This window comes from Crocodylus porosus, unplaced genomic scaffold (genome assembly GCF_001723895.1).
Source record: "Crocodylus porosus isolate Cpor-Errol unplaced genomic scaffold, CroPor_comp1, whole genome shotgun sequence".
NCBI classification, from domain to species: Eukaryota; Metazoa; Chordata; order Crocodylia; family Crocodylidae; genus Crocodylus; species Crocodylus porosus.
The window spans coordinates 27,493,072-27,509,534 of NW_017728917.1; the positions used below are offsets into that span (position 1 = coordinate 27,493,072).

Below are 16,463 nucleotides of genomic sequence, written 5' to 3' on the forward strand. Positions count from 1 at the left end.
GTTGTTCCTGATCTGGGAAGCTAGTCCCAGTTCCATTTCCGCCTTGGCCTTCCTGACTGCCCCCCTGCATCCCCGAGCAACCGCAGTATAATCCTCCCTGGTGATGGCCCCTCCCTTCCATTGGCTGTGCGCCTCCCTTTTAGCTAGGAGACATTCCCGGATGCTTTTGGTGAGCCATGGGGACTTTTGTGCCCTCCTGCTCCCTTTGATCCGTGTTGGGATTACCTCTCTTTCGGCTTGGAGGATCGTCTCCTTAAGGAGCAACCACTCATCTTGGACACCTGGCTCCCCTCCCCTCCGGGACCTCAGCACTTCCCCAACTATTCTCCTTAGCTCATTGACGTCCACCCTCCTGGAATCTAGGGCTGCTGCCTTGCTGTAGGCCTTTGCCACCTTGCACTGGATGGTGAATTCCAGCAGGCAATGATCACTGTCGCCCAGGTGATCTAGCACCTTCAGCTCCCACACCAGGTCATCACCCGTGGTCAGCAGCAGGTCCAACAAGGCATCTCCCCTGGTGGGGCTGTGCACCTCCTGGGTTAGATGGAGGTCCTGCATTCTGAATCTGGACTCCATGCCGGTAAATAGGTGGGGTAGGTAGGGGCCGGAAGAGGGGGGAAGGGACCATGGGGGGACCCCTGCCAGGCCCCATCTCCTGTCCCCAGTCCCCTTGAGTGCCTCCCAACCACTGTCTGCTCTCCCAGCCCCGCCAATGGCTGCACCTCCTGGCCCCAGTGTCCTGGCTTTTTAAAAATAAAAAAAGTTCCACACTCACCGGCTGTTGCAGCGACCACTGGGGCTTCTAGGGGCTTGTGACAGAGCCCTCCTATGCAGCACAGGGCACTGTGGGGCAGCAGGGATTGCCCTGGCCCCCCACCCCACCTGGCAGCAGCTGGTGAATGCAGGGATTTTTATTTTATTTTATTTTTATAGAGCTGGGATGCTGGGGCCAGGCAGGTCAGCCATCTGTTTGATTCAGAGATTCGGCGGCGGCCAAATCTCCGAATCAGATTCAGCGGAATCAGTTCAGGACAGTGATTCGAATCACCAGATCGAATCACTATCCCCTGAATTGGCCGAATCCAAAACAAATACTAGCTGCTTGCACAGGCCTACTGGGCACCAGGACTCAATCTCAGTGTGAGAGGGGGCAGAGGGTCAGTGTCAGGTACCCACAACCCAATCCTGACAGGAGGGGGCACTGCTGGGCTCCTGGGACCCCATCCCAGGGTACAGGGGCACAGGAGGGGATGGTTTCAGGCCCCCAGAACCCATCCTGGTGTATGGGGCACAGAGAGAATAGTGCTGGTGTTGGGCCCCAGACCCAATCTGGCCTGCAGACGGGCCCTTCTCCATTCCTCTGGCCTATGAGGCCAAAAGTTGTGCATCACTGATCTACTCCATTTGAAAAAGTATGACAGATGTTCAGTGCAGCTCTCCAGGGCCTCGGTTCAGCATAACATCCCTAATTAGCACAATATTTAGCATATGCTTAAATTTATACAGGTACCTAAATCTCTTTGAAGCCAACAGGAATTAAGCATAGGTTTCATTTCAAGCACATGTTTAAGGGCAGTTCTGAATTTAGACACACTGCAGAGTAAGATGTAAGAATTATACACCTCCAGCCTACCCAAATGTTTTGCTGAGTCATTCAGTTCACCCACTATACTAATGGCCCTGTACCAGTTCCAGGTCCATGTGCTCAAGGCCCAAAGGCAGCAATTTAACAACAGACATGCAGCAACAGAGTTGTTTAGGAATGGAAAACTCCTCTTAGTTTGGCAGTGATCCCTACTGGATTTTCTACCATTTGTCCTGCAGTTAGATCAAACACATTTTTGTCTCTTCACATGTTTCTGTAAACAAAACCCAAGCTGTTATTAAACTATTTACAATTAAATTATTACCAGCTATCCTTTTAGCTGCAAACACCAAACTAGCAAGTCTTACTCAACACTGAGTTTAACAGAAGCTTACACCAAATTTGCTCCATGCACTTTTATATCTCTGCAATCTCATCTGAGGTTAGCAATTCACATAAAGCTGAAAATTCACAAAGAGTGACAGATCCAGAGGAACTTCATACTTGTAGCCCAGCATTCCTTCTTTGCAAGAGCCACGTAGTGGTAACAACTTTCCAAGGCAACCAACAGCTGAATTTGGTGCAAAATTCAAAGCTGGTTATCTGGGGGGAATTTTTTGTATAAAAATGTTGTCATTTTTGTTTTTTTCCATTCCAGAGAAGGCAAGCTAACTAGGCATGGAAACATCATTTTAAAATATCTGTTTAATCTCCTCTATTATACTGCTTAAATGGCTAACAAATACATAGTCCCAGTCAAGGGGCACGGAGCCCCAGGTCGGCATGTGCCTGGCCCCCACGTTGCCACGAGGGAGGGGCTGCGGCCACCTGCCTGGAGCAGCGCGAGGATCCAAGGGCTGTACACAGACCCAGTTGGACACAGCTGCTGCTGGGAGCTGCTCCATGGGCCTTTGACCACAGGGGAGTAGGAGGTGACAGCAAGTCCTTCCAGATGACATAGCTTATGTAAACCCATGGGTGGCAAAAGAAGGCAAAGGGCTTTCCCAGTCCACTGTAGCCACCAGCTTGGTGGAAAAGAGGGAGCAGACTGGCTAGGAAAACTAGTCCCCCCCTCGCCCCTCCTTCCTTCCCTCGCACCTGCCCTGCCACCTTCCTGTTCCTGAGGCATCGCACTGCTTCCCTTCTCCACTGGACTGTGCTGCACTAAATATTAACCAGTAATGCATTAGCAATATAAATATACTTATCATTTAAATGTTTAACCTTTCACATTCCTAAAACTAAGAGCTTTTTTCTTATTACAAAGCACCCATACTTTTCTTTATGGTTTAGATGTGAAGATATTTAAACTTGGAAAGCTCCCCTCATGGGCGACTGGTGACTCCTGAGTCGGGGGGGGGGCACATGCCTCCCCAGCAGCCAGTCAGCAACTGGGTGGGGTCTCCCCATGGCTTATTTTGCTGATCGGGGAGTCCTGGAAGTGTCAGTGATGCTTCTCTTGGTGCCCCCACTCTCTGGCTGTTGCTCGCAAGGGGGGCACCGGCGCTACCGCCTGCCCATTGCCTAACTGGGGAGCGCTGGCTGTCGGGGGGGGGGGTACCAGGGCTCTCAAGGGGTGCATGTGCACATTGCCACTGGCTCCCCTTATAATTCAAATATGTCCCTGGCTGACTGAACTGCAGTTTGGGATGTATTGTGAAATGCAAAACACACAAAATGTAAAACTACTGCAAACTATTCAAAGTGTGTGACAAATCTAGAATGACAAGACAAATATTGATATAAAAACAAAAAGGGCCATCTTTCAAAGAATTCAAGCTATGTGATTAGATAACATAGCATAGAGACGGGCAAGATTCTTGGCTGGTATAAATTAGGGTGGGGCCATTGTTCTCCAGAAAGTAATACTGGCTTATACCAGTTGAGGATCTGGCCAAAAAAATGTAAAGAATATGTAATGATTTTGCAACTAGTCACATGCAGTTAACACTCTGAAGGATCATTAACCACTGCTGTGACATTGTGTCTGCTTTGGTTTCCTAACAACATGTGAAATGGTTATTAAAGATGTTGTACATGCAATTCCTCTGTATCTTTACTTTTGATATATTGCACAGGGAACAAAATTCCTTAGAAGAGACTTTATTTTTACTTAGAATTTCCAGGAGCTATAAAGATTTTCATATAAAAATACAGGGAACACTAGGGTCACATTTGACATTGTTTTACTTTGTAAATACCCATGTAAATCTTTAGCCTTTTTCTTCTGCCCTGTGTATTTTTTTCCATACTGTATAAGATACTCCTCTGAGGGGAAAAATTGAATGGAGTACCCACCCCTAACCCCAAGGGGATACTTACACAAATGTTGACATTTCTTTGAGAAATCTCAAAAGTGTTATATAATAAAGGGCTTTTAGTTCCTTAGGGAAAAAATAAAAGTCTGCTCAGGTTTCTAGATTTCTGTTTCTCATTGAAGTTTCACAGCTTTTGAATTTTAGTAATGTGTATAATACAACACTATCGAGTTGGTCCTTGGAGTGGCTGGAAACCAGCAGACAACTCAGTAGAAGAGAATGGACAAATATTTGAAACCCAGTCCTGATGTTGCTACTCCACAGGGAAAACTGTAACTTGTTTTTCATGTGTAGTAGGTTGTCGATGTATTGCGTGATATAGTGGGTAAAGAGGAGATTGGAAGGCCCAAGATTCAGTTGCCTATCCTACAACTTCTTCTTGTGTGACCTCAGGACATACATTTTTCTAAATATTTTCAGTTTACTCAGTGATCATAAAATCATAGAAAGTTAGTGTTGAAAAAGACCTCAGGAGGTCATCTAGTCCAATCCCCTGCTCAAAGCAGGACCAGCCCCAACTAGATCATCCCGTCCAAGACTTTGTCTAGCTGGGTCTTAACCTCCAAAGGTAGAGATTTTACAACCTCTATGGCTAGCCTGTTCCAATACTATACTACCCTCCTAGTGTGACAGTGGACACATCTACACATTCATTAATGCGCCTTAGATACCGCACATTTAGTTTAATAGTTCCTTAATAAAGTAAAAACTAAATGTGCAGTACCTAAACTTACTGTGCAGTAGCACTGGTGAGTGGTTATTTAATGATGTTTACTGCACAATCGCCTAATAACACTTTGCAGTAGACTATTAGCACCATTTTTGCCATGATACTATCATGCAGTATTATTAAGCCAATGCGCAGTGTCTCATGTAGACATGCCCAGTTTTTCCTAACATCTAACCAAAACTTCCCTTGCTGCAACTTGAAACCATTGCTCTTTTTTCTGTAATCTGCTACCACTGAGAACAGTTTAGCTCCACCCTATTTGGAACAACCCTCTATCTCCTGGCAATGCTCCTACTAATGCAGCCCAGCATGCTGTTAGCTTTCTTTGGAACACGGGGACACTGTTGGCTCATATCCAACTTATTGTCCACTGTAACCCACAGGTCCTTTTCTGCAGAGGTGCTGCTTAGCCAGTTGGTCCCCAGCCTGTATCAGTGCATGAGATTGTTCTGTCCTAAGTGTAGGACTTTACACTAGTCCCTATTGAAGCTTATGAGATTTCTTTTGGTCCAATCCTCCAATTTCTCTAGGCCTCTCTGAATCTTAGACCTACCCTCCAGCATATCTACTAGTCCTCCCAACTTGGTGTCATCCACAAACTTGTTAAGAGTACACTCCATCCCATCTTACAGGTAACTGATGAAGATACTAAAACATAGCCAGGCCCAGGATTGATTCCTGGGCCACTCCACTTGATACCAGCTGCCAACTAGACATCAAACCATTGACTACTACCCTCTGAACCCAAACATCCAGCTAGTTTTCTATCCACCTTACAGACCATTCATCCAACCCATACTTCCTTAGCTTGCTTCTGAGAATGTTGTCAGAGACCATATCAAAAGCCGTGCTGAAATCAAGGTATATCATGTTCGCTGCTCTCCCCATATCCATAGAGTAAGTCATCTCATCGTAGAAGGCAATTTAGTTGGTCAGGCGTAACATGCGCTTGCTGAATTCACGTTGACTGTTCCTAATCACCCTCTTCTCAGCGTGCTTAGAAATCGATTCCTCGAGGACCTTCTTCAAGATTTTTCCAGCAATTTAGGTGAAGCTTACTAGTCTGTAGTTCTCTGGATTCTCCTTCTTCCCTTTCTTAAAGATAGGCACTATATTTGCCGTTTTCCAATCATTTGGGACCTCTCCTGATCACTATGAGTTTTCAAAGATGATGGCCAGTGGCTCTGGATCAGCCAATTCCCTCAGCACCCTAGGGTGAATCCCATCTAGCTTCATGGACTTGTATATGTCCAGGTTTTCTAAATAGTCCCTAACCTGTTCTTTTTCCGCTGCTGACTGCCCACCTTCTCCCCAAATGTGTGCTGCCAGGAGCAGTAGCCTGGGAGCTGACCTTGCCTTTGAAGACTGAGGCAAAAAAGGCATTGAGCACTTCAGCCTTTTCTGCATCTTCTGTCACAAGGCTACCTCCCTCATTTAGTAAGGGACCTGCACTTTCCCTGATCTTTCTCTTGTTGCTGACACACTTGTAGAAACTCTTCTTGTTACCCTTTACATCCCTTGCTAGCTGCAACTCCAGTTGTGCTTTAGCCTTCATGATTTCATCCCTGCCTTCCTGAGCAATACTCTTATATCCCTCCCTAGTCATTTGTCGAAAGCTTCACTTTTTATAGATTCATAGATTGTTAGGGGCTGGAAGGGACCTTGTAGATCACCAGGTCCAGTCCCCCTGCACTAGGCAGGAAAAGACAACTAGGGTCAAGTGACCCCAGTGAGGTGACTGTCCAGTAGGCTTGTGCAAAGTGACTAGCATTCACTTTGGATTTGGCTGATTCGGGGGACAGCGATTCGATTTGGTGATTTGAATCACTGTCCTGAATCAATTCGGACAAATCTGATTTGGAGATTTGGCTGATGCTGAATCTCTGAATATCCAAATCACTCAGGTCCATCCTCTGCCTGCCCTCCCGGCCTGGCAATGGCTGTCCTGCCTGCCCCAGCTCCCGGCACTTTAAAAAAAAAAAAGGCACCACCTCATTAGGTGTTGCCAGGTGTGTGTGTGGGGGATCCTCATGGACTCCCCACTGCTCCACACTGTGGGGGGGCTCTTCATGATGCCCCCCACTGTCCCAACCCTCCCCCCCCACCATGGCTGCCCTGCCTGCCCCAGCTTTGGCCCTTTAAAGAAAAAAAACAAACAAACAAGAAAACCCCCCGGGCTCACTAGTTTTTGCCAGCCAGAGGCAATCTCCGCTGCCCCCAGCTACATGTGGGGTTCTGCACAAGCCCACCAAAGCCCCAAGGCTGCTGCAGGAACCCAAGTCCCAGGGTTCTTCTTGTGACTTTCTCCTTAAAAGGCTGGAGCTGGGGTGGGTGGGGCAGCCATGAATTGGGCTCATGACAGAGCCCCCATGCAGCATGGGGCAGTCCCCCTGCGGTCCCCTCCCCCAGCCCCTCCTGTCTCACCCCTTACTTACCGGCTCCAAGACTGCCACCAGCACCCTGCTGCAGCTGATGGAGACTTTCCAAATCACTGAAGCTCTCCAAATCTTTTCTGAAAATCTGGAGAGCTTTGAATCAATTCGGACCTTTTCATTGGTCCCAATTCAAATCAGGTTTGGAGATTCGGCCACTGAATCAGGCCAAATCGAATCATCACCTGAAGCTTTGCACAGCCCTACTGTCTAGTCTCCTTTTGAAGATTTCCAGGGCAGGTGACTGCACCACCACGGGAAGGAGTTTATTTCAGTCTGGACACCCTGACCTTGAAGGAGTTTTTCCTGGAACTGAGCATAAAGCAGCCATCTAGGAGTTTGTATCCATTGCTTCTTGTCTTTTCCAGGGATGCCCTGGTGAACAGCTGTTCACCGAGTTCTTGATATACTCCCCTGATGTAGTGGTAAGGTGCTACCAAGTCCCTTCTCAGACCTCTCTTCTATAGACTGGAGAGGCCCAAGCCACTGAGCCTCTCCTCATATGGCTTGTCTTGCAAGTCCCTGATCATACAGGTGGCTCTTTTCTGGATCCTCTCAAGTTTTTCCACGTCCTTGTTGAAGTGTGGCACCCAGAACTGGATGCAGTACTCAAACTGCCATCTCAACAGTGGGAGTACACCAGTGGAGTACAGTGGGAGTATCACTTCCTTAGTTTTGAATGAGATGCAACAGTTAATGCATGCCAGTGTATTGTTTGTCCTGCTGGCCACAGCACTGCATTGTCAGCTCATGCAATGCTCGATCACTATCCCTAGGTCCCTTTTGGCTGTGGTGCAAGTCAAACTGTCATCAACGAGCCTGTAGGTATGTTGGGAATTGTTTGCCTCTAGATGGAGCACCTTACACTTCTCAGTGTTGACCAGAACTTCATCTGGTTCTGGTCTGCCCAACTCTCCAGCCTCTCCAGGTCCGCCTATACCTGCAACCCATCTTCTGGCATGACCATGCTCCCCCATAACTTGGTGTAATCCGCAAACTTGGCCAGTGAGCTTTTCACCCCCACATCCAAATCGGGGCGTTTTTCCAACATCTTTATCAGTCCAAGCATGGACCCAAGGGGCACCACTGGCTACTTCTTGCCAGGATAATACAGATCCGTTCATGAGAACTCTCTGGGTCCTACCATGCAACCAGTTTTCCACCCACTGAACTCTTGAGCAGTTAAGCCCACAATCTTCCAATTTTTCCACAAGGATATCATGGGATACTAGATCAAAATCCTTTTGAAAGTCTAGGTATATAATGCCACCCTTCTCTCCCATGTTCAGGTGGTGAGAGACCTGTTCACAGGAAGAGATGAGATAGGCAAGACAAGATTTACCCACAACAAACCCATGCTTGCTGTCATTCAGAATCTTATGCTCAATGAGGGTATCATGCATAGATTCTTTAATGAGTTTTTGCAGGATTTTCCATGGGATGGAGGTTAGGCCAATTGGCCTATAGTTGCCCAGGTCTTCCTTCCTCTTCTTGAAGATGGGCACAATCTTGGCCTTCTTCCAATCCTCAGGACTCTCCCCTGTGTGTCACAATTTCTGAAAGAGTTTTGCCAGGGGTTCCACAATGATCTCAGCCAGCTCCATCAGCACTCTTGGGTGAAGTCTATTTGGTCCTGCTGACTTATAAATGTCTAGCTTTTCTAGCTGGTTTTGTACCAGCTCAGCATCCACAATGGGAAGGCTATCATTCCCACCATGCCCTCTGTGATCCTTATCTCGCTTGTCTTTCCCCTTGGTCTCGTGAAATACTGAAGCAAAATGGGCATTCAGGAGTTCAGTTTTTTCCCCCGAGTGTCCATTACCAGCTGTCCCAAGGTGTTAAGCAGGGGTCCCATACTTCCATTTGTTTTCCTTCTGCTCCCTACATACCTAAAGAAGGACTTCTCATTGTCCTTGACTAACTTAAACTCAGTTGCCTACAAGTGTGGACCACTGTCATATAGTCCTCTTTGAGGACTGTCCCTAGCTTCCACTGTGTGTACGCCTCTTTTTTCTTTTTCAAGGAGGACTGCAATGTCCCTATTGAGCCAGGAGGGCTTGTCAGCCCTTCTGCTACATTTCCCCTTCAAGGGAACAGTTCTGTTCTGTTCTGGAAGGACAGGCAGGGTAGAAGAGGAGGAGGAGTCATACTTTATGTAAAGAGCTGTATTGCTCAGAGCTCTAGTATGAAGCTGGAGATGTACCTATTGAAAGTCTCTTGGTTAGGTCAGAGGGGAGAGCAACAAGGGTGATGTGGTCTATAGCAGACACCCACCACAACAAGACCAAGAGGATGTGGTAAATGAGGCTTTCTTTAAACAGCAAATGGAAGTTTCCCAATCACAGGAACCTCATTCTCATGGGGGACTTCAATCACCCTGACATCTGCTATGAGGGCAATATAGCAGTCAACAAGCAACTGAGGAAGTTTTGGAGGGTGCTGGGGACAACTTCCTGGTGCAAGCATTAGAGAAGCAAGCTGAGGGTCATGCTCTTATTGACCTGCTGCTCACAAAGAGGGAGGAATTGGTGAGGAATGTGGTAGTGGATGGCAACTTGGGCAGTTCATGATGCCAAGGAAAGAGAGCAGCAGAGTATGGACTCTGAACTTGAGAAAAGCAGACTTTGACTCACTGAGGGAATGGATTAGTAGGATCCCCTGGGAGGCCAGTCTGAGGAGGAAAAGAGTCCAGAAGAGCTAGCTGTACCTTACTGAAGGTGCAAAAACCTTATTTAGGGTGCAGGAATGAACCAACCCAATGCACTGGATGACAAGCAAGTATGGCAGAAGACCAGCTTGGCTTAGCAGGGAACTCTTCAGTGAGCAAAACATAAAAAGGAAGTTTAGACGTACCACTCTCCTAAACTTGGTCTTGACCAAAGGAGATGATCTGATGTGTGGCTTGAACATTGAGGGTAGCCTGGGTGACAGTGACCATGAGCTCATCAGGTTCACTGTCCGCCACAAAGTTGACAAATCAACTAGCAGGATTGAAGTCCTGGACTTCAAAAATGCTGACTTTGGCAGGCTCCTGACATTAGTAGGGGAGGTGATGTGAGACCAGGGATGGAAGGCAAATGGGGTACATGAAGGAGTGGTCGTTCCTCAAGGACATGATCTTTAGAGCACAAAAGAAATTACACAAAGTATGCATTATAACTTTGGGTCTGGTTCCTTTCATGCCTTTGACTGTGTGGCCAGTGCTCCCAGCCTCCAAAACTGCACTGGAACCCTTCAAGACTTCCATGTGCTCCAGAAGCTGGGGGTGCCCATCAGCTGATCGGGGCCCCAGCTAGGGGAGCCCACCACACACTCTCCTACCCAGAAGTCCCAGTCAGCTGATTACAGATTCCAACTGGGGCAGCACAGGGAGTCAAACTTGCTTCTTGCCAATACAGGTGCTCCTGCTGCACCTACAAATACGACTCAATGGGATCTAATGGTCAATCCCACAACTGCATCTCCGGCCATACACATGTGGCATGGCAGGAAGTACAACTGTTGGGATCATGCATCAGATCCCATTACACGTTTAAATTAATGTCTGTCAGGGGCCTCAAGCAGAGTTTCAGGATGTATTTGATAAACAGTTTGGGCTGAAAATATGAAAAAAATATAGGTAATAAGATACTTTCAAAACACAATTTTATTTTTTCAGGCTTAATTCACAGAGGAACTTAGGTAACATTCATAAACACAAGGAGGAATAAGAGGAAGTTGTAGTTTTGTACCCTATAGCCCAGTGGTTAGGACACTTACTGGGATATGAGATTAAATTCTTCTGCATTTGCTTTGAAACAGTAGCGTGATCTCCCACCTCTCCAAAGTGCCCCAACCACTGGATATAAAGATGTGACCATCACCTCCTTCTCCTCTTTTGTTTTGTGAATAAAATCCATTCCCTTGTGGCCCTGTAGGATATTCTGAGGTGAGGGCCTTTCATTCCACTTTGTATTCACTGAAGCATGAACTAGCACACCGTCTAGTGAGAACTTTTTAACTGTCAACTGGCCCAGTCTCTCTATCTCAATGCAGTGTTTCTTTCAACACAATCTGCCTACTAAAGAGCTAGTATTTTTTGAGAAAAACTATTTAAAAGTTACTTGCTTACTCCCTTTTGCTCCTGTGGTGTGACAAGCAATAAGGAAAGAGGACTGAGAATTTATCTAAGCGTTAGTATTTTACATACAGAAAACTGAATGGTCTTGCTTAAGTCATTTATGGGGCACACAGCAGCACTGTCCAACTCCCTAGATAATGAAGTACTAATAGGTGGGTGAGTGCCTAAAGTTCAGAACATCTAATCATTTTCTCAACATCACTATTTGTAAAACTTAGGACATCTCCTGAAAGTGCATATGAGTGTGCTTCTAAAGGATCACCTTATCTATAGCCTGCAGTGGAGACACCTTTCACATCTACAACCACCTGCAATTCGAGAGGCTACCTACTTTTTTCAGGGGACATTGTTGGCAGAGGCTCAGGATGCCTTTTTATTTCTGGAGATATGAGATGATCTTCTCCTTCACAGCAAGAAAGCATCACATGGTTGCAAGGGTAGCCCAAGTTTGGGTTGGACTCACAGGTTTTCCCCTCACTTTTTACTCTCAGTCCTAGAGAGCAACAGTCACAACATTGCTGTAAAAAATGAAAGGAGAGAAGGAAACTATTAGTCACTTATCTTTTTTGTGCACTGTATCACAGAGAGATGGAAAATGAGGACTGATCCTTAAGAAGGAGGTGATCAGGAAGTATGCTTAGGATTTAGTCAGTTACAAAAATAAGTGTTTCACTCCTTATTCTGGCTCCAGCAAAAACAGTTGAAGATGGGACAACTATTAAAAGCCTAGTAGTAGCATAAACTTCAGTTACAGAGCACGTGGAAACCAAAGGTGAATGTTGTAGAAGCAACTCCATATAACTACCACAGTGATATGCATATATTTTGATATACTGTAGGCTAGATTTGGGAATGTCTGCTGGTTCTTTGAGGCAACGTACAATAAATTTAGAAAATCTTAACCATAAGCAGTTGTGTTCCACTTGAAATTGTCTAGCTGTCAGATAATTTTTTTAAAACTGCAGAGGTAGTCTTCAATACCATGGCTGGGAGAGCAGGTTACCATTTCACTGGCTTCTCATTTGATGTGCAATTATGCCTGATTTATGAGAAAACTGTAGCAGCAAAAATAAATGAAAAGGTGATTTTTCAGACATCTTGGGCCATCTCAGTAAACTGGATATCAAATATCAGTGTGCTCACTGCACATACATACTTATGCTTTCCATGGCTGAGGGAAATTACTGTTCCATGAAAGTTCAAATGATGCAAATTCATCTGTTTATTAATTATGCATAATAAAATACATGCTTTCCCTGCTTTTCAGCAAGCCTTACACACTAGCAAACACACTGCCCTATCCTGACGGGAAATCAGTTTGTCTTTTTCATATTTTGCTATGGACTACAGCAATGCGATAGACCTAGGCACAAAGCTCTCAGCATTTGAAATATTCTAACAAGTAGGGCTGTGCAAAGCTTCAGTGGCCGATTTGATTCGGAAAGCATTTGATCCAATTTGGTGGCTGAATCTCTGAATCCAAATTGAATTAGGAGACCCATTAATCTCAGCCATAGCCACAGCTTTATATGCTTTTTCTGCATACCTTGAGGTACCAGGCACAGCTCATGAATGCTGAGATGGTGGAAGGATAAAGCGTTCCACATGAGCATGGGGGGGAGGGGGGGGGTTCCCCAGCGTGCTGAGCAGCAGACCCAGAACTGGACCAGAAGCACTTCCAGTCCACTTCCAGGTCTGCTACGGAGTGTACAGGGGATGCTTCTCCCCCCGCCCCCCACAGCTTGGCGACTGGTGCCTCCTGGGTCTGGGGGGGTACCTGGGGTCCCCCCACAACCAATCACAGAGCTGGGGGTGGAGGGGGGTCCTCTATGCACTCAGTAGTGGACCTGGAAGTGGACCAGAACTACTTCTGGTCCATTACCAGGTCTGTTGCCGAGCATGCAGGGGGCCCCGCTATGCTCCTGTGAGACACTCCGTCAGCCCCACCATCTCAGCATTCACAAGCCGTGTCCGGTACCTCGAGGTATGTAGAAAAAACATAAAATCTGTGTCTATGGCCAAATCGCTGATTCTCCAATTCAGAATCAAATATTCAGATTTGGATTTGGCCGAAAAGAAAATCGGGACTGTGATCTGAATCAGCGACCTGAATCACTGTCCCCTGAATCGGGCCAACTCTGAATTGAATATGCCCTGTTTCATACACCCCTACTAACTAGTACAATACATTACAACCTAGGCTACTGGGAGCACATGAAGCCTGTTTTCTGGTCCAATTTTAGCATGGGTTAGGTCTGGTAACAACTTACATATAATTCACATTTTCAAAACAAGATTTCAAATAGGAATCCATAGCATCAAAAGCATCTTGTTGTGGGTTTTCTGAGTTCTTTGCAACAGAAGGATTGCTCCTTAACTTGTTCATAGTCAAGAAACAAGTGAAGATGAAGAGCCAGCATTTTCTAAGGGTGCCTTGACTCTAAGAAGGTTGAGAACCACTTACCTGGACGTTACATGAGTCAGTGATATGGTAAAAAGGGCCATCCCTAATACTCTGTATGAGCAACAATAACCATGTTAGTTCCTGTGCTCTGCTTAAGAAAGTAGATGTTGTTCCCTCCAAGCATTCATTGCCCAAAAGTGCCCTTCCATTTGAATTCCTCAACCTCCCTAAACACCAACCAACAGAACTGATGACTGCAAAAAGTAGGGGGAGGTAACAGTGTGTTTGCTGGACAATTTGCTTTTCCTTTCCTTCCATGTGTGTATCTAAAGAGATTGCAGACTCTGAGCTTCCTCTGAATAGTGGGGAGACAGAGAGAAAGTGAATTGAGCCTTTGCAGGGCACATGCCTCAGGGTATTACCTATAGAGATGGGAAGTCAGAAGGGGGAAGACTGCACTGCCATTTACTCAAGGCCATGTGCAATTTTCATAGTCAGGCCAAGAAAGTGCATCAGACAAGTAATACTAATCCCTAAACGTGTTTCAAGAGCACTTACTGAACACCAGTCAAGTTTATGCATAATGGGTAACTAATCAAGCAACGATGTGGAGGAGCTGCTTCTCCCTGTCCCCACAAGGAGACTGTATGTAAATGAAGGTACCCACCATGGATTTGAATATTAATAAATATCCTCGCACCCTAATAGTTGCATTTAGAGGGCTGCAGCCAAAAATCAATGTTAGAAAATACTTGACAGAGCTCAGAGTTTCTCTTCTCAACAGAAGGAAAGAAGAGCAGATAAACTGCTGACAGTTTCACTACCAGTGCGACTCAGTCTGCCCAGTTATCATTTCTACGTTGCAAACTCTTTGGAACTGCCCATCTAAATTAAGTAAAATAAAATTAGTTTAGTTACTAACAAGTCAGGTCTCAGACGCAAAAGCTAAGTTAAACTGGCTGCAATTGCAACTGTCAGCAAAAAGTCCAATAATTGAACGGGGACAAAAACTGAACTAAATTTGCACATCCAGAGCTGGTTCTGCCAAGCCAGTCAAAACCATGGCAAGAGTTTCCTTACAGAGTGGTGTTTTGCCCAATCACATTCTATCACTGTCAGTTTAGGACTTTTGACCAACTCTATAGTTATAGTGGCTTTCTTCTAGTGTGAACAAGGCTTTAATGTTTCCATAGAACAGATAGGATCTCGGCTTTTGGGTCTTTCCAAACAACCCAGAGAATGAAATGTATGGAACACTTTTTTTCCTTTATTTGAAAGATGAAGGATGAAGTCACTTCTTTCAATATTTAAACCTTTAGTTACAAGGAGTCTAGGTATTTCTCTGTGTTCATTCTACAGCAGCAGCTCCAAAACTGTGGTGCCAGTGGTACACAAATGACCTGAGTGGTACGCAGAAGGCCAGGGGTAGGTGTGCATGCACACACGCACACACACACACACACACACACACACACACACACACACACACACACACAGAGCCACAGCCTGCTGCACATGGCCAGGAATGCAGCGCGGCTGTGTGTGGTGCAGCACCCAACAAGTAAGTATGTTGGGGGGAAGGGATGTGGGGGAGAGGAGGTTGTAAAGATTGAGGCCCCCATGGTAAGGGAGGGAGTGGGACAGAGGCAGGGGCAAATGAGGCCCCAGAGTGGGTGGTGAGATAGTCAGAAACCAGATGGCTCATCCAAGGATGCAGGGGGTCCTGCTGGTGCATGCACCCCATGGGAGTAATAGGGGGCACATGCCCCCCAGATTTGTTAATAGGATGGAGACGAACTGCCCACTGCATGCTGGGCTCTGCTCCCCACTGCCACTGCCTTGGAAGCCATGTGCAATGCCATGTACCTTCTGCATTCCCTGCCTTCCCAGGGCCCAGAGGCACAGCATGGCATCTTGTATGGCTCTTGAGGCAATGATAGCAGGATGCAGAGCCCAGTGGGCATGCCATTGCTCCCTGGGGGGAGTTTCTCCTCTGGGGCCAGCCACAAAAAGATGTGGCCCCCCCTGTGGTGACCTGACCCTTTCCAGGCTTAGAAGGCCTGGAAGGCACATGGCATCATGAGCAGCTCTGGATGCAGTGGGGTGCAGAGCTCAGCATGCAATGCACAGCAGCAACCTGCCTCTGCCCCATGCACAAATCCAGGGGGCATGTACCCCCATGCCTCCTCCAAGGGTGTGCACAATTGCAAGGAGCCATGCCCCCCACCCCCCATATCCCTGAGTGATCCTCCTGTGACTCCGTCCCATGACCCACCCCATCCCCAGCCCCAGGGTCCCATTCACCCCAGTCCCTGCCCCTGTCCCACTCCCTCCCTCATCATGAGGGCCTCTATCTTCCCTCCCTTCACTCTCCTGACTCCGTGTGTGTGTGTGTGTGTGTGTGTGTGTGTGCGCGCACACGCCCACACGCGGCAGGCCACAGCACCCTCAGCCCTGCTGCTGCCCCTCATTCCTGATCCACAGTACCCCGCATCTGTAACTGTTTTATTTTATTTTTTTCTTCTGTATAACTGCCGCGCAGCACTCTCACATTTATGTAACCTTGAAGCCTTCACTGTTAACCAAAACAAGTGCCTGGTACTACTTTCTGCTGCCTTGAAGTCTTCACTGTTAATCAAAACGAGTGCCTGGTACTATTCTCTGCTGGCAGTAGGCCACACACCTGTACTCTGTAAATTTTACTTCTCATCTAAAAAGTGTCAATTTTGCAGAAATGAAACTTATGTAGAGAATCTGCCTAGTAACTATTATGTAAAAGAAATTATCCTATCCCTGTATGCTTAGCTTATATCATAGTTAGTGTCATAAAGGCAGTCCAACCAATATCTATAAAAGAGGCAAAGAAGCAGGAAG

General features: G+C 46.6%; 1 protein-coding gene across 4 annotated transcripts in view; it reads right to left on the reverse strand.

Annotated features, from left to right (window-relative positions):
• The window catches only part of FBLN2 (fibulin 2), a 198,289-nt gene that overhangs the window by 40,113 nt on the left and 141,713 nt on the right, over positions 1–16,463 (reverse strand). For all 4 annotated transcript variants that reach the window (XM_019536956.1, XM_019536957.1, XM_019536958.1 and 1 more), the window contains one exon: positions 11,517–11,703. In XM_019536956.1, coding sequence (XP_019392501.1) covers positions 11,517–11,703 — 187 coding nt within the window. The remainder of the gene's footprint in view (positions 1–11,516; positions 11,704–16,463) is intronic.